The sequence below is a fragment of the Mesocricetus auratus genome, unplaced genomic scaffold (assembly GCF_017639785.1).
Source record: "Mesocricetus auratus isolate SY011 unplaced genomic scaffold, BCM_Maur_2.0 Super-Scaffold_4256, whole genome shotgun sequence".
In the NCBI taxonomy this organism is placed as follows: domain Eukaryota; kingdom Metazoa; phylum Chordata; class Mammalia; order Rodentia; family Cricetidae; genus Mesocricetus; species Mesocricetus auratus.
The window spans coordinates 96,887,502-96,909,225 of NW_024429182.1; the positions used below are offsets into that span (position 1 = coordinate 96,887,502).

A 21,724-nucleotide genomic window follows, 5' to 3' on the forward strand; every position below is an offset into this window, starting at 1 on the left:
TTTTCCTAGCTAGAGAGTGATAAGCAGACTCAAAGGAATCACACTTATCTCAAGAGATCCTAGTAGACTCATGTCTAGAAATACTCCAGCAGAAGAGAGCTGATCACACATAAGGCTTCCTTCCCCTGCTCTGTAGGAGATCATTACTGGAGTCTGATCATGAGATACAGTGCTCCTTTGTAATACTTCCTAGTAGACCTCAAGATCTGGACTAGTCCCACCAAGAGATTCTAGCGTGCCCCAGTCCTGCCAGGACTCCATGGTCCCTGCAGGCCACGTTGCAGAGGATGGAGGTGACACTCACAGGAAAGCTGATCTCTTCTCCCAGCACTTTATCTCCAATGACCTGTGGGACCCAGTAATGGAGGCAGATTAATGGAAGGAAAGGCAGACAGGCTGCCCTTCCCCACCATGGACCTGGACCCTCACCTTGCAGGAAAGCTGCAGATTGTCTTCTGACACTAGCAGGAGGCAGCAGTGAGACGCCCGTGTCTCCTGCTGCAGCTGCAAGAGAACAGACAGAGCCGGGCTGAGTGTGGGGCTGGACCACCCCCTAGCATCTAGCCTCTCAGGGTGTTGTCAGGCTTTTGGAAGAGTAGAGAGGATGGGATGAGAATTGAGATGAGAGGCTCGAGGGTCTGCAGGTCTTTGGAGAGAGATGGGGCTGGAGATGCTCAGGGACTCACATATTGGAGGACTTTGAGCTGCAGGGAAGTGGCATCCAGGTCATAGAGTTCCCCTGCAAGGGCAGGGCTCAAATCAGAGAGGGCTCTGCCTTGCCTGGGGGCTGCTTCCACGCTCCACCCCTGCCTCTCCTCAGGCCCCACTGGCCACCCAGAAGACCCACATTCTCTCCAAGTGCTGCCTGGGTTCCGCCTTCTGGTATACCTCACTTCTCAGGTCCTTCCTACTCCATAGATCTGGCCCTGGCCCTCCCACTCCAGAAGCAATCCTGTCAGCTCCTATAGACCTGTCCAACTTGGTTCTCACCACACAGTTGCAGGATCTTTCGGTCATGTTCGGTGTACCCCTCCTCATCCTTTTGATCTTCAGAGACATCCACTGAGGTGTTCTGGACAGCTTCCGGCCTGCGCTGCTGCAGAGCCCTTACCCTCCGCAGGGCCACCAGAGTCTGGGGCAGGCAGAACAGTAAGTACACCCTTGCTGTTGGTGCCACTATCCGACTCCTCCCTTTTACTCAAGTAGCTCCCTCTGCCGGCCCCAGGTGGCCATTGCCCACTGCTGTTCTGGTCCCAAACAGTTGAAGTCATTGGCCCCTCCACCTCTTGACAGTTCCCACTGCCCTTAGGGCCTCCTTCCATCCTTGGACAAGTATAGTTGTCTCCACCCCTTCCTCGAAGAGGCTTCCAAAAGAAGGTCAGATTTTTCTGTCTAACACTACCCTGATTAAGATCACAGATGCCTGAAATCTTAGGCAGAAGAGAGCCTGAGTTAAGCACAGGGCATTTGACTCACCACTAACCTACGTAAGTCAGTGCTATCATTATCCCCATCTTCAGAAGTGAACCTGAGGCTCATAGAGGCTGCATGACTTGCTCAAGGTCCCAAAGCTTCAAGGCGATGGAGCTGGAACCAGAAGCCAGGCCTGTCCAGCTCTCTGGCCAGGTCCTCTTCCTACCAGCTCTAATAAGGGCCTCCAGCAGGCCCTGCGTTACCACGGTCCTACCCCACTCACATGCTTCTCCACGGCCTGCAGACTCCACTCCTCACTGTCACTCAGCTGGCCACAGTGCACCTGGCGGGAAGGGAGAAGGGACCAGCTGTGACCTTCCTCAGCCTATCTTTCTACCATGTCCTCTCCTGGCCAGTACACACCAGTCTCCACCAGCACACTCTGTGACCTCCATGTATGCCCATCCTTCAGGCCAGGCAGCTAGCTCCAGGAGTCACTTTCCCTAGGAAGACTTCGAGGGCAGGCACAAAGGGTTGAACTTCTCCGTCTCTGTCCCATCGCTTTTCATGTTTATTGTCCCCTTCCTGAAGTGAACTGTCCCATAGATAGCACAGTCCAGGTGTGCAGTGTCAGGAAGGGAGACCTTGGATCCTTTTCCATCTTCCATACATGGAGTGCTTCAGGCCCTGATTACAGGGTTTGTGAAACAGGCTTCAGCCCCCAGGTCCATCCTTTTTGGGTGGGGTTTGAGCTGCCCTTACATCTGGGATAAAGGAGCCCAGCATGGCATCTTCCAGAGAAGGTGTGCATCCGAAATGAACGTACTGATGGACTGCTTTTTGCATTATATGTGATCCTCATCACTGTGAGATTCAGTCTTCCCCCTTATAGATGAGCCAGGGCCCAGAGGGGTGAGGGACTTGCTCAAAGTCACTAAGCAGAAGGTGGTAGAGTTGGGACCACTCCATCTACTTCCTCCCTTTCATGTCTACACTTCCACTCTCTAGATTCATTCTCATCACACCCCTGATCTTCCCCTGTCCTGTCCCATGTCCCCTGTGCCAGTCACCAGGGCTCCCTTCAGATATCTTCCATGCTCTGGGAATCTCTCTTTCTCCACCCTGCTTGGGTGTTTGAAGGGGAAGTGTGGAGGGGAAGGAGGGATGAGTCTAGGAAGCCACTGTGGCCTGCCAGCAAGGCTCCCCACCTGCTTTCTCAACTTCTTTAGCTTGCTCAAAGCTGCTAGCCACCTGTGGAGCTCCCACAGTGCTTGGGGGGGAGGGAGCCTTCATGCTGCCTCTCTTGCCCCAGCAGCCCCTGCCTGCCTTTCTGCTCTGGGTCCCCTGCCAGGAACAGATGGAGAGGAAGGGAATAGCAGGTTCTCAGGAACCTCAGGCTCTGGCCAGGAGCAGCGTGAGTCGAGCTGGGGTGCACTTGGGAGGGGGTGTGAGACCTTATAGCTGAGGGAGTTGGGGCACATAGACAGCCCGGGCTGGGAATCTCAGAGGCGATGGAATCTGGGAGGCTTCCTGCACTGGAAGCACAAGCAGAACAGAAGAGAGAGGAGAGAGGGGAGGGGGCTGTAGACCGGAGACTGACCTGGTTAAGTACCACGTGGGAGGCATGTAGGAAGATGAGGTCCAGGGGCGGGGAGTAGAAATGTCCTTTCACAGAGGGAAGGACCTTGAACTTGGGATTTAGGGAGCTATGATAAACTTTAACATCTGACACCTGTCATCTATGGGATGAAGGGTAAATGCCAGAAAGCAAGACTAGATAGAGATAGGGAAACCGGAAGAGACCTGGGGGACAGAGGGTGGCAAGAGCTGCGTTGAAACTTAAGCTGGGAAGGAAACGCTTTCCTACAGAACAGGAGCCTAAGGGCATCTGAGGCCAGCTGCATATGTTTTACATAGTGATGCTGGCTTTGGTTAGTAGGCGGAGGGCAGCACCCTTCTTGCTTTCTACCGGGACCCATCTCTCAGGAGGAGGGGCAGTCGGAACCCCTCTAGAGCTGGGGGAAAGCAGCTCCTTGACTTTCCAAAGGCCTAGTGCCAGATGCAGAGCTGGGGGTCTGAAAATGCTGAGGGCAAAGAAGAAACTGTGATGTTCCCTCGTCCCAGCATGCACTGCTGGACTGCTTCAGCCCACCCACTCAGCATGTGTTTAGACACACACAGGTACTCTCTTCAAGAACCTAAGGCCCCTTCACATGTGCACGCTTGCATTCCCTCTCCCATGAAAACACACACACACACACACACACCTGCACCTCCACTGCCCACACCCTCCATGTGTCTGCATTCATAGCAGCACATAGGAAATTAGTTTATACACCCACACCCATACCTCCAACATCTCCTAACACAAGGCACTTAATCTCTCCAACACACTTACATATGGTAACATTTACTCTTGTAAATGTTAATGTTAAGAAGGGTTTCTGGGGCTCAGTGGGAAATACTGATCAGTGGGCACCAGTGTTTAGAAAGAATTAAAAGCCTGGCCAGGCTACCAGGCCCACCCTCATCAAGTTCAACATGACTAATGCCATGAACGCCCTATTGTCATGCAAGGCACAGCTAACAGGCACAGCTAGAGGAGGGGGGCAGGCACAAACCAGGCATCATATGCCAGAGACCAAGAACCACCCCCTCCACAAAGGGACTTATTATCCCCAGAACTGAAACACAGTAAGAGACTTTGCACACCAAGAATCTGCAATCAAGGCGCTTGAACTGAGCTGCGAAAGCTCAGAACTCAGGCACACAGCCGTCTGTGCACCTGGACTGTGCATTTCTTAGCAAGTCTTCCACTGAATGCAGCTCCATCAAACCCCAATGTTCCTCACAGGACTCCCTGGTCTCCTGGCTAGCGCTGGCCAACATTTGTAATTCACCCCTCGCTTTTGTCACTTGTGTCGTGCCCTCCGGGACTCAAAGCAGGAACTGGTGATCTATCTTGGTCATCCCTGTGTTCCCAGAACATAGTACACAGCGCCTGACACCAAGCAGAAAGAGGTCTTGGGTGAATGGCTATGTGCATGTGTGCATGTGTGCGTGCATTTGTGTGTGTGTGTGTGTGTGTGTGTGTGTGTGTGTGTATGTAGATAGTGGACACAAACAGCAGATATCCAGATGAACGTTGGAGTTATCAAGGAAGGAACTGATGACTTATGGCCCTCCCTCTTCCTTCTGTTCCCTCTGCCTTCAGGATTGGGTAGCAGCTGGGCACCTCATGGCTGCCTGGGTTGCCTCTGGGAGGATGAAAGATCCTGTGACCCAGGGAGCAGCTGTCAGATGTGTGTGCCTTGGGGAACAGGCATCCAAAGTGTGTTTCTACCTGACTGGGAAGCTTGAGGAGAACTGGACAGTGAAATGCTCTAAATTCCCTTCCAGGGCTCTTCACTGTCAGGATATCTGAGGAGATGGGGGAATGTCTGCCAGAGACTTCTGAAGCTCAGGTAGCATCTTCCTTGGTGGTACACAACCCCACACTTCAGCCTAGCTGGGACCACACCCCTCCTGGAGCATTACCCCCCTACCCTTGCCCTTCCCCTGCTCTACCTTCCTGTCTCCTGCCTACACCCAAAGCCTCCCTCAAATGCTCTCTCCACTGTGGGACTCCCCTCACTGCCCCAGCTTCTGCCACCAGAGCACTGGCTGGCAGCAATTATTCCATTTGGCTTGTAGTGGCCTGAAGGTGCTCCTGTCTGTCCCCAAACTGAAATCTCCCAGAAGTAGAAACGGTTTGCTCCAGCACCCAGCCAGTGGCTGGCCGGGTTAAGATGACACCGGGGTTTCCTGTCATCAGAAAGCTAAAGCCCAGACTCCTGGCTTAATGCTACCAAGGCCAACATGGCAGCCATACTTCTGTCATCAAGGTGAACAACTTCCTGAAAGTCTTCACCTTGGGGAGACACTTTTCTTCCCACCCAGTCTTCACTGTATCAAAGTGAGGATGGGCTTGCAAGGAGCTTAGCACCTCTAGCCCGGTTCTGTCTACAGAGAAGGGTATTGAAATCATTGTCTCCCCAACCCACTTTTACAGCTGCCCCGGCCTGTCCTTAGCCCACCAACTCCTGGCTAGAGTTGGCCAATGTTTTCAGTTCTCCCCTTACTTTTGTTAGATACCCAAGAAACAGGGTAAGAAGTGGTGTAGGAGAGTTCTGGGCAAAGAGGTCCTCTCCAGGAGAGCACAAGCTGGGACTGAGGATCAGTAGGAGTGGTTATGAGCTCTCTCTTTCAGGCAGATGGGGCCTGGTGTCAGGGAGTCAAGCCGGGCACCCCAACCCAGCTGGCAGCTGCCCCCTTCACTCCCACTGCCTGCCCCGCAGCTCAGGAAAGGTCAGCTCAGGAAAGGTCAGACGCCTCGGAAACCTTTAATTCCCTTTTAATGAGCTCGGGAGGAGTCCCTTGGTGCCTAGTTTATTTGTCCCGGGCGGCGCCGCTCTGACGCTGGCAGATTCCCAGTAACTGTGACTTGGGGTGCAAGCCTTTTCCTGGGATAGAACAAGGATTTTGACTTCTATCTTCATGTGGGAAAAGAGATCAGAAGAGTAATAGAACCTTTGCTGGCAAGGCTCAGCCACCTTTCCAAGGAGTTGTGAAGCAGGAGCCTAGGAGACCCCGTGAGTAAGGGGCAGCAGAGAGCCCAGGGAAAACAACTCCTTGAACCCCCATGCATCTCCGCCTCTCAGGAAGGCCTCCTCTCTTTCCTCTGGTTCACAGCTTCAAGGGGCATCTTGGTTTCTGGTTGTCACCCGGCCCAGGCAGCTCCATCAGGGACAACCTCCTCTCCTTAAATTCCTAGCTCCCCAGTTCTGATACTTAAACTGCCCAAGTGTCTCTAGTGGTGGCAGTATCACGTCCTCCTGTGCCCTCTCAGTGTCTCCTGCTCACAATCACCTCACTATGTCCCTGTCCTCTTGGACACTACCCATAACCTATCCAGTTTCCCAAGAGGAAACTGATGAGGCTAGGTCTAGATGGAGCTGGGGTTACCCAGTGGACCAGTGAGTTCTCCCTGGCAGGGTAAGGCCCAGCATTGGTCTATGAAGTTTATCCAGGCTCTGGTCAAGCCCTCATTTGCCTCCAATATATCCCAGGTGCCTTGCACACCCACGTCTCTCTAGCACAAACACACACACACACACACACAAGAGAGAGAGAGAGAGAGAGAGAGAGAGAGAGAGAGAGAGAGAGAGAGAGAGAGAGAGAGGCAGGCTCCAGCCACAGATGTTCCCCCTGCTTTCCTCTCCCCCAACCTTCCCACAGCCCAGCCACTTGGGCAAGTTCTTACCAAGATGACAGCTGCCACAGTTCCAGCCTCGTTGTCCACCAGGGGTATGATCAGCACTGAGGGGGGAGAGGGCAATGAGGTGGTCCTGCAGGCCCAGTGAGGCCCAGAGATACTGAGTAAGGACCGGGGAAGGAGACAAAGATGCAGACAGAGAGGCTGGGACAAAGACACAGAGAGACCCAGAGGCCCAGTGAGACAGAGAGCGGACCTGAGCCAGTGACAAAAGCAACCATAGCGACAAACCCTAAATAGAAGGAAACCCCCTCACTTGACAACTTTCTTGTGATTCTCCCAGAAACCTTGGGAGGGAGGGAGGGAGGGAGGCAGGTGAGGCTGAGCATCCTGGTTCTACAGGTAGGGAGCTGAGGTCCAGAAAGGGGAAGTGACTTGCCCAAGATCACTCAGCAAGTCAGGCCTCCTGACTCCCAGGCTTGTGCACTTTCCACATCGAGACAGAGGACAGAGACCTAGAGAGACTGAGACATGAGGCAGAGAGAGACATGGCGGACAGGGGGTGTGGAGAGGACAAGACACAGACACGGACAGTGACAGAGAGCATGACGACAACTACAGCCCCACCTGGCAACAGGCTCAAGCACATAGTGATAGCAGCCATCAGTCACTGAAACCTAGCAGATGCCGGGCCCTGAACACATGCCATCTCATCTGGGCCTCAAAAACATCCCCTCAAGAAAGGCACTGGTGTCCCATTTTACAGTCAGGAAACTGAGGTGTAGGGAGGTCAGCAGCATGTTAGGGGGAGAACTGGAGGAGGGGCTGCCGGAGACGCAGAGCAAAAGGAGACAGATGAGGATGGGTAGAAAGCAGACATGACCTGAGAGCAGAACCACAGCCTTCCCCATCCCTGTCCAGTTCCCAGCCCTTACCTTGAGTGCCAGCAGCCAGCGGAGCCACCAGCCTGGTCAAGGGTTTTCCTAATAGGTCCGAGGGGCCCAGTCCATTGCAGCTCAGCCGCTTCCCGGAGATCACAGCCTCTCTGAAAACAAGACATGCTCTCACTTCTCAGGCCCTGAATCAAAAGAGGAGTTGGATCTACCCCCACCAGCCTGGAGGATACAGAAAGGCTGGACCCGAGACACATACAAGCTTCTAGACGATTTGCCTCATGGTAGACACAAAGAAGGCCAAAATGAGGGTAGGTTTCTGTCCCACCCCTACCCCAGGCAGAAGGACTGGCAGCCACAGCCTAGCCTTCCTTGTCTCTTGCAGATGTGGGAAAGGTCCAGGGAAGATCCGTGGGTAACAGAGAGCATTAGAGGAATATCAGGGCTCACAGCTAGGGTATCAAATCAAATCCTTGCTACTTGACCGTAGGTGAGTGAACCAGCCTCCCTGAGCATCCCAGGAGGAACTGAACTGGGGAGTGCACAAATCTCCCATCTGTTCAACAAGTTTTCATGCTAAGCATGAGAGGGAGACTGCACAGGAACCACCTGCCCTGTCACTGGCACCCCCTGTACACCATCACAGCCAGATTGCACCAAGCAACCTAACATAGACAACAAATGAGTTACTTTTCTTGATGCTATAACAATATACTTGACAAAAACAACTCAAGCCAGGAAGGGTTTATTTTGGTTCATGGTTTGAGGGTGTAGTCCATCGTGACAAGGAAGGCATGCCAGTGAGAGTAGCTGCAGGTGTGGCCACAGAAGCATGAGGCAGCTGGTCACCTCGCCTCCACAGTCAGGAAGCAGAAAGAGATGAATACTGGAGTTCGGCTTAACTTCCATTTTTCCTTTTGAAAACTCAACCTGGGATCCTAGCCCATGAGGTGCATCTTCCCTCTTTAACTGAACCTCTCATACAGAGGTGTGTCTCCTAGGCGACTCCAAATCCAGCTAAGCTGACAATAAAGACTACTCATCACAAGCCACCTGCCACCCAAACACATCACTTTAAATCATAATACCAAAGACCACCTCATAATGGAAAATAGACATAGTTTATAGTCCTCAAAAATTCTGAACATCCTTACATTATTCAAAACCTCAAAACTGGAAGTCTCTTCTGAGGTTCAAGGCAATATCTGAACCATAAGCAGCTGTACAATCAAAGCATTAGTCACGTACTTCTAATATGCAGTGGCACAGAATAACTCTTCCCATTCCAAAAGGGACTAGAAGCATAGAAAGCAGCGGTCAGACCTAAGCAAGATGAAACATTCAGGAGAACAAGGTCCGGATCACAGAGCTCTAGCATCTATGGCTCCTGGTGGTACTGTCAGGGTATCAGCAGTCTTGGGTAGCTTCACCCCTCCAGTTCTGCCACCTGTAGCATAAATATCCTCTTTCTCAAACTGGCTCAACTTTGTGCCTGGTACTTTTCTTGGTGGACATTCCTTACATCTTCAACATCCTGGAGTTCCTCTTAAAACATGGGCTTCACTTTCAGAATTCATGCAGTGGCCTCTTCGGGCCTCCTTGCAGGGAGTGTGACCCTGCAGAGCTTTTTCTGAACTCAGAGGCTTTCTGGAACCTTGGTTCAAGTCTACATGATCCTACTACTCTTATATTTTACACCTGCCAAACTGACACAATATGGATGACACTTTGTAGCTCTGATATCAGCTGATGATGCAGTCTGGCCCATTTCTACCACAGTTTTGTTCACTTTGGTGGCTCAACTAGAAAAATGTTTTCCCATGCAGTTGTTTCTTTGAGCCAAGAGCCCCTTCTGTGGCATTCTCCATTCAATCACTTTCCTTTCAAATGAATCTGCAGTTTTAAAACCTGGAGCTTCCAATAGGTATGCTTTAGCCCTCAGACCACATTTCCTATTGGCTCAGAGTAAAGTGAACTGTTTCTGTTTAATGTTGCAAATCTCTTAAACTTGTAGACAGATACCTGAGAGTGCCCCTATGTCTACAACTGTAGCCACCGCATTCACATTCCTTTCCTTGATAAATTGCACATTTTCATATCTTTCTGCTTTGAATTCTCATTATAAACCTCCATAAATTCAGTGAGCAATAACTATGCCACAGCCTGAATGTTCCCAGATTATCTGCAGGATATAAAACAGTCCCCAATAGACAGCTCATTCCTATTTGAAATCTTATGAAACAGGACTTCATTGATATTTCTACTGGAATTCTGATCTTCCGCACTTACAGGAGTCCATTACACATGGTCCACTTAGCTCCTATTATAACATTCTAGGGCTTCTCTAGCTTCCTGCTCCAAAAATAGCCCACATCTTCCCCACACAGCAGTTCTAATGACCTACAAACCACATGATCAGGTTTATTATAGCAATGACCCCACTTCTGGTACCAATTTCTCTATTAACTTCTTTTCCTTCTGTGACAAAATACCCACCAAAAACAACTTAAAGAAGGGTGAAACAAGCGAAAACAGGTGCACATTTTGATGGCACAGCTCTCATGGGGGCGGGGCAGGTGTGATGGTGAAAGCCACTCAATTTTGTTTCAGAAGGAATTTGAGGCAAGTGGTTGCATTGCATCATAGTCAGAGAGCCGAGAAAGGTGAAAGCTGATGGTCTCATATACATATTCAGTGCAGGATTTCATCCCACAGCCGTTCTCCTTAATGATCCTCCATCCCCATGAGTCCCACCCACTTGCTGTGCCCCACCCCCTCACTGTGCCCCGCCCCTCACTGTGCCCTGCCCCCTTCCTGTGCCCCGCCCCTCACCATGCCCCGCCCCCTTGCTGTGCCCTTTACTGAGTCTTTGTCACCCTAACCCACCCCTCACTCAGCCTCTGTGATGGTAGTGTCCATATTCAGCATAGGTCTTCACTCCCTGCTAAACCTCTCTGGAAACACCTTCACAGACACATGCACCACTGTTTCCTAGGCAACTCCAACTCCAAACAAGTTGGCGATGAAGATTAACCATCACATATTAACTCAGAATCCCTAGCTTCTCTAGGAATTAAAAATGACTGCCATCTTCATTTTGGAGTAGAGAAGCTAAAGTACAGACTGATTAAGCTACTAAGTGGTAGAATGAAGCTCTGAACCCAGGCAGCTGGTACCAGATTTGGGTTTATTCACTGTGCTTGGACAATCCCAATGACGTGGAGTGTGAGCCTCGAGTGGGGGACAGGCATATGTGGGGTGGGAACTGAGGCAAGAGAGGCTGGCTGTGAGAAGAAGAGATCTCTCTCTGCCCTCCACACCGTCTTCCCCCAGGCCTCTGACTCTTCCTGCTTAATTAAGCACCTGGTTTTTCACCAAATGTCACTCCCTGATGATTAATTGCCCTGGGTTCCTCATCTCTCATGCTATTTCCCCTTATTGTGTTTATAAGAACTGCCTGGCCTGGATAGAAGAGAAGTTGGGGCTCTGGAGCATACAATTGAGGTCATTAGGGGAATACAGTGTAGATCGGATGAGGAAAGGGAGGGCGTGGCCTGCAAGTCACCAAGGCAGGAGGTCACAGCTGCTGGAGAAATCAAGAACCGAAGAGGCCGAGCATCTCTTTCAAGGTCACACAGTATTCTGAACCAGACTCATTCCCTCCTCGCCCTTCTGATCAACTCAGAATCTTCCAGAGCCAGTGAGTCTCCCACCTGCTGACCTTCCCGCCCAGGTGCCTGGGGCTGCAGAGTGATGGGAGTCAGCTTTTGGCTGTTCCGACTGATTGAAAGCAGGGTGGCAGGAGGGCAATGGGAGCCACCTTTCCTGTGGACTAAATCGATGAAAACTGCGGCTTCTTGGGAGTTTCAGACCCCACCCTGATAACTGACCCCAGACACACTGACTGCTACAGTGGGGTGGGGGTCCCTGAGTGGCTGGTCTGTGAACTATGAACCCTCACCCCCCAGCCCAGACTATCCTCGACCCTCCTCCTCCACCCAGTTCTACCACCCCCAGGAGCCTGTGCACACGGCCCCAGGAGTCTCTGGATATGGTTCACAGCTCCAGACTCCAGAAACTCTCAGGCTACCTGGAGGTGCAGTAAAGATATTGCAGCCTGGATGTATCTTCTCCATCACCTTCCTGTCAAAGCAGCTGATATCCTGTGACTTATCTGTGCACACACTCCCATGGGCCCCCACTTCCTTGGTCACGTCCTTCCCAGAATGGGTGCCACCTAAAGGCTCCACAAATATCGGCAGACTATAAATGAGGGTTTTGAGATGGGGGCTCCCTGCCACCTGGAAGAGGCTTGGCTATCGCTAGTCCCCAGAGCTCTTCCTGCCCCCACCCTGCTTCCCTCAGAGAACCCCTGCCTCTTCTCACCCTGCAATCTTCGAGGCTGATGCTAAGGACTGGAGAGACAGGGGGCTCCATCTCCCAAGTCCACTGCCCAGCCTGAGCTTCAGTGACTCAGTGTTGGTGCCAGGGTGGTCACGGCCTGCCTAATGAAGAAAAAGACAGATGGGCACGGAGTGCAGGGAGTAATGGGTGTGGAGTTTATGACAGTTCCGTTCCTTTAACAACTATTTGTTTAATGGGGAAAGGGTAGAGGGGAGAGCTGTGTGTTGGTAAGGTCAACAGTCTGTAAAAGGGCCACGTGTCCAGGCCCTTTCCACCTTCCCAGAGCTCCTGCATCCTTCTCGATCTCCTCTTTCACCGAGACCTGCCCCTGCCAGTTCCCTCGCTGAGCCCCAGCCCTAACTGAGCACCCAAGCTTCACCCTGAGCCCACCCTCAATGAGCCCTTTCCCACAAATTCCAGCTTCTCACTGACCCATCCAGCTCCCTGAACTCTTCTCCTTACAGATCCTTCATCCCCACTTGAGCCCCACCCCTTCCCTGAGCCTCACCCCTCGCTGTGCCCCGCCCCTCGCTGTGCCCCGTCCCTTCCCTAAACCCCGCCCCTCGCTGTGCCCCGCCCCTCGCTGTGCCCCGCCCTTCCCTAAACCCCGCCCCTCGATGTGCCCCGCCCCCTCGCTGTGCCCCGCCCCTCGCTGTGCCCTGCCCCTCTCACTGTACCCCGCATTGAGTCTTTTCCACCCCAACCCACCACACTGAGCCCCACTTAACCTATCCTCATTGCCCTAACTCAGCTTCCGTCCCCCACTGATCTCCGCCCCTCACTCAGTCTCTGTGACGGTTTATATTGGTTGTCAGCTTGACACCTGAAATCACCTTGGAGACAGATATCTGGGCATGTATGTGAGGCATTTTCTACATTGGATTCATTAATGTAGGAACACATTCTAGTGTGGGTTAGCACATTCCGTGGGCTGGGATCTTAGACTGAATAAAAAGAAAGCTGGCTGAGTATTCACTCTTCTCTGCTTCCTGGCAACGGTGGACGCCGTGTGACCAAGCCTGCTCCTGCTGCCATGCCTTCCCCCCCCGTGATGAACTATCTATCCCCTTGAACCTCTCCCCGAGACTCATGCATCACTAAACTGTTTCATCTTCTCACTAAACCTCATGTCCTCACTGAGCTCTGTGTCTTCACCGAAGCCACGCCCTCACTGAACCCACGCCCTCACTGAAGCCACACCCTCACTGAAGCCCTCACTGAAGCCCTCACTGAACCCCGTGTCTTCACAGAACCCCGTGTCTTCACAGAACCCCGTGTCTTCACTGAACCCCGTGTCTTCACTGAACCCACGCCCTCACTAATGCCATGTCCTCACTGAAGCCACACCCTCACTGAAGCCCTCACTGAACCCCGTGTCTTCACTGAAGCCATGCCCTCACTAAGCCATGTCTTCACTGAACCCACGCCCTCACTAAGCCGGCGTCTTCACTGTGCCTCCATCTCTCCCTCACTTAGCCTTGCTCTCTCACCGAGCATTAGTTTCTCTCTGACCTTTCATCTCTCTCTTGAAGACAAATTAGGATCTAGGTCAGCACCTGGCTCTCCTCCACCAGAATATAAGACTCCAGAAATGGGAACAGTCACTGTGTCCTCCAAGACAAACCAGATGGACAATCGGATTCTGCCCCGCGAAGAGACCAGGTTTGCCTCGAGGAAGAGCACTGCAAATGGCAGCTGAGAGCCAAGGCTAGACAAAGCTGCAGCTGGAGGCCCCGAAGTTCCTGCTCCCGGCAGTGGGAAGTCTGGGTGTTGGGATGCCAAGAGGAAGTTGTCTGGTTGGGGTCTGAAGCAGGCCAGGCATGGGGAGCTTCAGTGGTTCTCTCCTTTCCAGTCCAGGGTTCCCGTTGAAGCCAGTAGGATTCAGGGCTGGGCCAACCTCATCATCTTACAGGGGGTAGATGAGATCCCGAGGAAAAAGCAATGCGACTGCCACCACGGCAGCATTGCCCTGGAGCCCAGGCCCCCTGCTTTGCAGTCCTGGACTCTTCTGAGGACAGATTCTCCCTGGGAGGCCACAGGGACCGACCCTCGTTTGTGAAGTTTGGCTCTTTCTCATCAGCAGGGAATCCCTGCGCATGTCTCATGGAGTCGGCCCCTGCTGACCCACTGATGAGCAGGGAACGATAACTCAGGGGAGCAAAGAGTATAGGCAGGCTAGGGAAGACACAAAGACCAACTGCACGGGCGCTGCTAAACTGGGAGCGCCCCGAACGAGCGCCGGCAGAGCGGACAGAGTGGGGCTGGGCGCGCCCCGAGCGAGCGCCGGCAGAGCGGACAGAGTGGGGCTGGGCGCGCCCAGAGCGAGCGCCGGCAGAGCGGACAGAGTGGGGCTGGGCGCGCCCAGAGCGAGCGCCGGCCGAGCGGACAGAGTGGGGCCCTGCCTCTCACCGTTCTGCCCGTCACCTCAGCCTTATCGGCCCTGGTGATCCTGGCCCCAGTCACACCTGCTGCTGTTTGTCCTCCAGCAGCTGCGAGCAGCCTGGCTTCCTGCAGGAGCACCCCTCCCCCACCACCACATAGCTGTGCCCGGGCAGGCAGGTGCCTCTTCACCTCTTGATGGTCACGCCTGAGAGAGAAGCCTGTACCCTGTTCCACCCATTTCACAGAAAGAGACTGAGGCCAACAGGAGACTCATTCTACCAAGGCAGAGGGCAGCTAGCAATCACCGGACACTGCTACGCACCTGTCATCCACCGCCTTACTGAACCAAAATGGAGGCACTTAGGGTGGGGCACATGAAGGCAGGGGTGAGGCCAGGCTAGAATCAGGCCTATCTGCCTTCCTCACGCCTGGGACTCAAACTTCACTCTGCTGGAAACACTCGAGAACAGGGCCCAGGACACTCTTGGGCCCAGCAGGCCTAGTGGTGGATGTGAGCTCGCGCAGGCCCCATGCACCAGACACAGCAGAAGAGCGAGCGAGGCCTGAGCCTCTGTCCCTAGTCCTGACTGAATGCTAAGTTCTTTGCCCTGGGATGCCACTACCCCGTCCCCTTGCCATTTCTGCCTTCTGGAATCCCCGGTCTTTCTCTCCCAGCGGGCACCAGCCTCTCATCTCCATGGAGTTCTGGGCTAATTGCATCTCCACACTCACTTTTCATTGTCTTTTCTTCTCCTCCTCCAAAGGCTTTACTGGATACACAGTTGTTGTGGGGAGGGTGCTGAATGGGTCACTAACGCAGGTCAGAGCCCCCCTACGCTGCCGCATGCAGATACCACCACCTCCCAAGAGAGCCTGGCCTGGCGTGCCAGAGACAGCAAGCTCCACAGAGGCCTCTCTCCTGTCTCCTGCCGCGCTGTCCACCTCTTCCCAAGCCCCGGGAATGCCTTCCCAGGCTGCCGGGAGGCTTCCTGGAGGAGGCGAGCCAATATCAAAGGGAGAATTATGGCTTAGAGGAGAAAAGGGACATTGCAGGCTTTTTTTTTTTTAATCTTTAAGATTCAGGCGATCTGGTCTGGTGGAGGTCTAGCTACTCAGGAGGTTAGGACAGGAGAAGAAGATGTGTGAGGCTAGCTTGGGCTGCAGAGTGAATTCCAGGCTAGCCTGGGTAACTTATTGAGATCAAGTTACAAAAGTATAAAGGATAAAGTGGCTTGGGGGATGAGCTCAGTAGAGGACTTGCCCAGAATGCTTGAGGCCCTGTGTTCAATGGCCAGTACTGCCTGAAAGTAGGAAGTGTTTGACCCTGCAAACGATGGCGCAAACAGCACACAAGGGTCCAGGGCAAAAACCTCTAGCTAGGACACGGGCTAGAGGGAGCTGTGGCTTTGTTCACTGCCGTCCTCCAGGGGAGAAGCAGAGAGCAGGAGCAGAAAGGGAAAGCATCAACTCTTACCTGCTACAGAACAAGGGGAGGGGCTCTGGAGTGGGGGAGGGGCCAGCTCCTTCTGCCCACCAAGAGAAGACAGACCACCATCTTAGAACCCAGGGCATAAGGGACCAGAGAGGACCCAGGACGTCAGCTCAGGTACTACCGAAAGAACTGCGTGCCTGAACCAAAGAGCACTGCATTCCGGGAGCAGCTCCATCACTCTGGACCCCCTGTGCCCTCTGCTCCTGACCCAGTGCGCCCTGGTCTTTAGATAACAAGGATGGGTCATCCAGGGACTGCCACCTCCCTGCTCCCACTGAGAACCGTCTTAGACCCAGCTTGGCCTCACGCCTGATTTGTAGTCTTGAACATGTCACTCAGTGTGTCCTTACTGGGAAACTGAGGCAGCTGAACTCACTGGGCTCAGAGGGATCAGGGACCGCAGGGTGCTGGGCTCTGGGTCCTGCTGGCCATAGCAGATTAAACATAATCATTTAACCCCACCCCCACCCCCGACAGCCCTGTAAGTACTACTGTTACCACCATGTCAGCAAAAAGGAAAACAAAATGGAATCATACAACAAAGGATGTCTGGTTGTCACAAGGTGACAGAGCTGGTACACAGGGAGTGGCAGTCCAGAACCTTCTGCAGCTCATTTTCTCTCATCTTAGGTACAGGAAGCTGGCACTGTGTGTTCCTGCAGCCAGGCATACCGGGATCCCAAGCCCAAACCTCATGGCATGCTGGTGTTGGAACTGAGACATGGTGCAGCCCATCCCCTCCACCCCACTCTGAGCAGCCACGACAATCCAGAACTCTACGGGAACTGGACATGATGGATCCCATCTGTAACCCTGGAATTTAGGAGGATGAATCAGGAGGATCACTGCAAGTTCAAAACCAGCCTGGGCTACACTGTGAGACTTTGTATTCAAAGCAAAGCAAAACAAAACAAAACCTCTGTGGGAAAAGAACTCTACGGAAAAGGACTGTATGAAGAGAGAACCTGTACCACACACTACTTCCCCAACACAGCAGGGGGCATTGCTTCCCATCTCCTGGCTAGGAGACTGGGAAGGTGCCTTGGTCTTGGAAGGTGCCTCAGCCCTGGGACCAGAGGACAGAGAGCAGATAATAACTTACCGGAGTTTTCCTTCCTGTGGTAGTTCATGAGGGGGGTCCTCACACACCAGCCTGGACTCCCTGTCCAGCAGGTAGGTGTAGACAGTCTCCTAGGACCAAAAGCACTCGTGAGACCCCACAGAGATGCTACCCAGCCCTAGTCTGTGCATGGTAAGACCACAGGGTCTTGGGGGCTAGAGTTTGGTGGTTTGGGAAGGGGTTCCGGATGGACAAGATCTGTGAATCTGTTGTTTTCCTCACAGATCACCCCAAATCCAAGGTGTGAGCCATTCAACCCCATACTGAACTCCAGCCTCAGGCATTTGGCAAACCATACTTGGTATGGCATGCAGGCCACACTCGCCTAGGATGCTCTCTCCTTCCAACAACCCCATGATCCAAGCCAGGAAACTATAGCCAGGGCCCTGTGCCCGTACTCTATGGGGCCCTGGAGGGCTTCCCAAAAGAAGCAGTCTTTTAGCCGTGAATGGACCCCCCTGGGGAGTGGGTGAGGCTCGGAACTGACCGACAGGTAGCCAAGTGGGTACAAAGAACAAAGACTTCAGAACTGACCGTGGAGTGACAGGCTATGACAGAGTGCCTGGCTGGGACTGAGCAGGGCTGGGGCCGAAGGGCCTTAGAAATAGTTGGGAGCAGGGGCTGAGCAAGCTTGCTTTTTAGGTTGAGTTGGAAGCACTGGCTGGAAGCTTGTCAGGTCTCTAATTCAGCAACCCTCCCTTCCTAGGACAGCCAGCCTCCTTGCTGGCCTTGTCTTGGCAGAAGCTGTTGTCTAACAGACAAAGACCTACTTCCCCACATAGGGACCTTCAGAGGCCCTGGCCAATCCCCATGACTGTTAGCCACACTCTCTCTTCGGGAAGCTGGGGAAGCCCCTTCTCTGCTGAAGGCAGCAGAGAGGACTTCGGGAGGAGCCGCTGAAGGCTCCCCTTCAGTGAAGTATGGAGTCCGCGTTTCACTGGGAGAAACCACAGCCCCGCCGCCAGGGCTCCGCCACCACAACCCTGCCGCTGCTCCTGTGGCCCTTGGATATTCTACAGGGGTCTCCACAGGTCCCTACAATGACCTCCTGTAACACTGAGCTGGGTTCAGTTGTCCTGACGTGAGGTAGGGATTACAGGATCCAGGAGAAGGAGGGTAGGGGCAGACTCTGGAACAACCTAGAGCCCCCTTGGCCCAATGGTGAGGGTCTAGACTTGAATTGGGAATATTTGAGGATTTTTGGTTTTGTTTTCGAGACAAGGTCTCTCATGTTGCTCAGCCTGGCCCCAGGCTCACTATGCAGTTGAAGCTGGCTGAGGACTTGTGGCAGTCCTGCTTTGGCCTTCTAAAGTGCTGGGATCACAAGTGTGAGCCACCACCATGCTTCTGTGCCCAAATCCAGGGACCGAGAGCCACTTCGAGAGAGCTGCCACCCCTCAACCATACCCAGCCTCCTTCCTTGTCATCCGGTTGGAGCTCCGGAGGGTTTTTCTGTTTTAGCTTGTTGGGTTTTTGTTGTTGCTGCTGTTGTTTTCTTTCCTCAAGCAGGTTCAGAGCCCACCAGGGCACCCAGTGCCCAAGAGTCCATCCTCCCACAGAGCAAGATGGGCAGTCTCAGGGAGGCGGGGCCAGGAGCCACCCTTCACTCCTGCATGTCCGCGCCTCCACCCTCACTCCCCGCCGTCCTGGTTAAATTTAGCCGAGTTTACTGGGTAGGAGGGTTGCTTTGCGTTTTGTACACATCAGCACCATCTGCACTGGGGCTGCCTGCCACAATGGGTGCTGATGAGCGAGCCAGGTGCTGCAGCTCTCCTCCCCTCCCAGCCCCCACGTCCCAGGGCCCAGGCCCTCCCTACAGTCAAGCAGAGGCTCCCCCAAGTCTGGGCTCCCCCAGTCCATCATTGGCCTCTTGAGTAACATCTCACTGCCTCCCGGACCTCAGCTCTCATCTCAGCCTCGACTCTAGGCTGTAGTTAGCTGGGCACCACGCCAGTCAGACACACACACACACACACACACCCCTCCAACACCCCTCCCTCGAGGCTTGCAGGGCAGTCCACAGTCACTGACCTGCCATCCAGATGTTCCCCCACCCCAGGGCAGATGTTGTCTCAGTCACAACCCTCTCCCAAAGGATTTATTTTTGGGTGCCAACACACCACCCACTTCCTACCAATTTCACGCTCAATAAAGCTCAGTCATTAGCCCTCCTCCTGGGTGCTGAACTTCTAGGAGGTTTGGGGAAGACAGAACTGAAGACAGGGAATAGGGGTGCTTAGATGCCAAGCCCCATTTGTCCCTGTCATGCTGTGTGACCTTGGTGAGGTACCCTCCCTCTCTGGACCTCTAAAGGTTCATCCATCACTCAGAGCCAGGGACAATAGGCTTAGGTGGGGTGGGAAGGCTACATCCTGAGTTGGCTACATTTCCTGAAGCCAAAGCTGCCTCTGCTGGTGTGTAGAGTGGGGAGAGGATGTTCAGGGCGACTTAGTTTAGATATTTCCTCCTCCAGGAAGTCTTCCATGCTCCTTGTGTTGATTCAAACCCTATTCTCCAGGCTCCAAAGTCCCCTGTATCCCTCCATCTGGCACAGCTGTGCCCCTGATGCTTTGACTCCTGGGAGCTGGTTAATCAGCCTTCTGCTTAAAGAATGAGCAATGGTATTGGAGCCAGAAGTGCCGAGGACTGCTGAAGGGATACACAATGTCCCCAACAAGACACTCAGGGTCCAGGTGACTGTGATTATCTCCTCTGACTGACCATCCCATTCATGGTGCTATGAGAGACAGAGGACTGTAAGACTGCTAACTGCTTTAATCCAACACTAGATCTACACATCAAGAGTGAGCCCCCTAGGACCACCAAGACTGGATATCTGGGAAATTCTTCATGTCTGTCCTCTACCTCTCCTGCTGCACATACACCCAAACCCAATGAGGGTCTGGGCAGGGTGAGGAGCAGCTCAGAGCTGCAAAGGCTGGAAGGGGAGGGCAGGAAGGGGATGTGAAGGGGACACCTACCACTCTGGGGAGCACGGGGAGGGCAGGAAGGGAATGTGAAGGGGACACCTACCACTCTGGGGAGCACGGGGAGGGCAGGAAGGGACTGCGAAGGGGACACCTACCACTCTGGGGAGCACGGGGAGAGCAGGAAGGGACTGTGAAGGAGACACCTACCACTCTGGGGAGCACAGGGAGGGCAGGAAGATGTGAAGGGGACACCTGCCACTCTGGGGAGCACAGGGAGGGCAGGAAGGGGATGTGAAGGAGGACACCTACCACTCTGGGGAGCACGGCTGAGAGGGCATCCTTGGCAGCCTGACGCAGGCCAGCGATGTCGATCACAGCACCCAGGCTCAGCAAAGCATCCTGGAAGAGAAGAACGAGCATGGGTTGTTCTGCCTGGTGGCTCAGGCAGAATCCTGGCCCAGGGACTGTGAGATGAACCCAGGACTTAGACACTTGAGCTTTAAGCATCAGACTCCAGCAGTGCTAAGGCCATAGACTGTCCAAGTCCCCTCACCTTGCATCTGGGGAAACTGAGTCTCGGAGATGGACCAGAGGCCTAGCTAAGGCCTCACAGTGAATTCTGAAGTCAAGCCTGAAGTCTACACAGGTCTTCCTGTCTTTAGGAAAGGGATACCTCTGGTGCCTGTATGTTGGAGGGGCCGTGGCACAGTTTCCACTGAGTCAGAGCTGGGCTGAAAGCAGTGAGCATGGGGGCTGTGAGTGGCTGAGCACAAAGGTAGGTGCAACAGAGTTAGAACACTGCAAGCGGGGAAGGCAAAGTCAGCCTTGATGGCCTCCTAGCCTCCGCCTCCCAGGAACAGGCCACGTCCTTGGAGAGCCGGAACCGAGACAACAAAGGTCTCTTCTTCTCACTTCATTAACTTGGCCAGAGCCACAGGGGATCAAAGAGAAAGGTAACGGAACAGGGGACCAAGGCCAAGGCAGAGTGGTGACTCACACCATCCACTCAGCGGTGCCCTCTCCCCAACCCTGGGAAGTCCTTCCCGATGTCTTCCCTGTAGATCTCTGTTCAGAAAACAAAGTGAATAACTATAGAGGAGTAATTGACTATGGAGGCATGGCTCTCCTGTAAAAATGATGTCATGTTGAGGGTCTTAGTAGGCCCCACAGTTAGCATATAGCTGATATAAATTAAAATGCTGAAATACCAGAGTTATATTCATTAAAAAGTTGTTAGCCCAATAGGGGAGGTGCCAATTCCTCACTTCTGTAATGTGGCTAAACCATCCTCAACTCTTTGTGTTCCAGATAAGAACAAGATGAGACTTATCCAGATGATATGGCCCCTTCAAGGTGGCAGTTAGAATCCAAATACAGCACGTGGCTGAGACTGGATATCTAGGAAGGCTCAGCCTAAAGCTTCTGTCTCCAAACTCCACATCCTCAGACACTAGAGTGGGGGAGGAACTCTGAGGCTACTGAATGGCCAGAGGACCCAAAGGATCTCACAGGAAGTTGGCACCATCCAGTGGAGAATAGGCCCTCTTCCCAGCACAGCCACACTGCAAAGACCAAGGGGAGCACTGGCTTCCCACCCCCAAGGTGGTCAAGAATGAGCCAGAGGCTGCCTGACAAGAAGGCTGGAGAGGGTAGTCCTGAGTTGGGGTCTGAATGAAGCCTGGGGTCCCTCCAGGTTCCAGGTGTCAGCTCCAAATGTTACTGCCAAGTCTCCTTGTTCACACACACACACACACACACACACACACACACACACACACACACACACAGTTTTCCCAGTGGGAGGGACAACAAGCAGGCAGTGCTTTCCCTGCCCAG

General features: G+C 53.4%; 1 protein-coding gene across 4 annotated transcripts in view; it reads right to left on the reverse strand.

Annotated features, from left to right (window-relative positions):
• The window catches only part of Pde2a (phosphodiesterase 2A), a 91,831-nt gene that overhangs the window by 10,099 nt on the left and 60,008 nt on the right, over positions 1-21,724 (reverse strand). For all 4 annotated transcript variants that reach the window (XM_005074021.4, XM_005074022.4, XM_040757753.1 and 1 more), the window contains 9 exons: positions 20,198-20,287; positions 16,941-17,029; positions 7,603-7,712; positions 6,716-6,771; positions 1,697-1,756; positions 991-1,132; positions 687-739; positions 430-504; positions 305-346 (listed from right to left, as the gene is read on the reverse strand). In XM_005074021.4, coding sequence (XP_005074078.1) covers positions 305-346; positions 430-504; positions 687-739; positions 991-1,132; positions 1,697-1,756; positions 6,716-6,771; positions 7,603-7,712; positions 16,941-17,029; positions 20,198-20,287 — 717 coding nt within the window. The remainder of the gene's footprint in view (positions 1-304; positions 347-429; positions 505-686; positions 740-990; positions 1,133-1,696; positions 1,757-6,715; positions 6,772-7,602; positions 7,713-16,940; positions 17,030-20,197; positions 20,288-21,724) is intronic.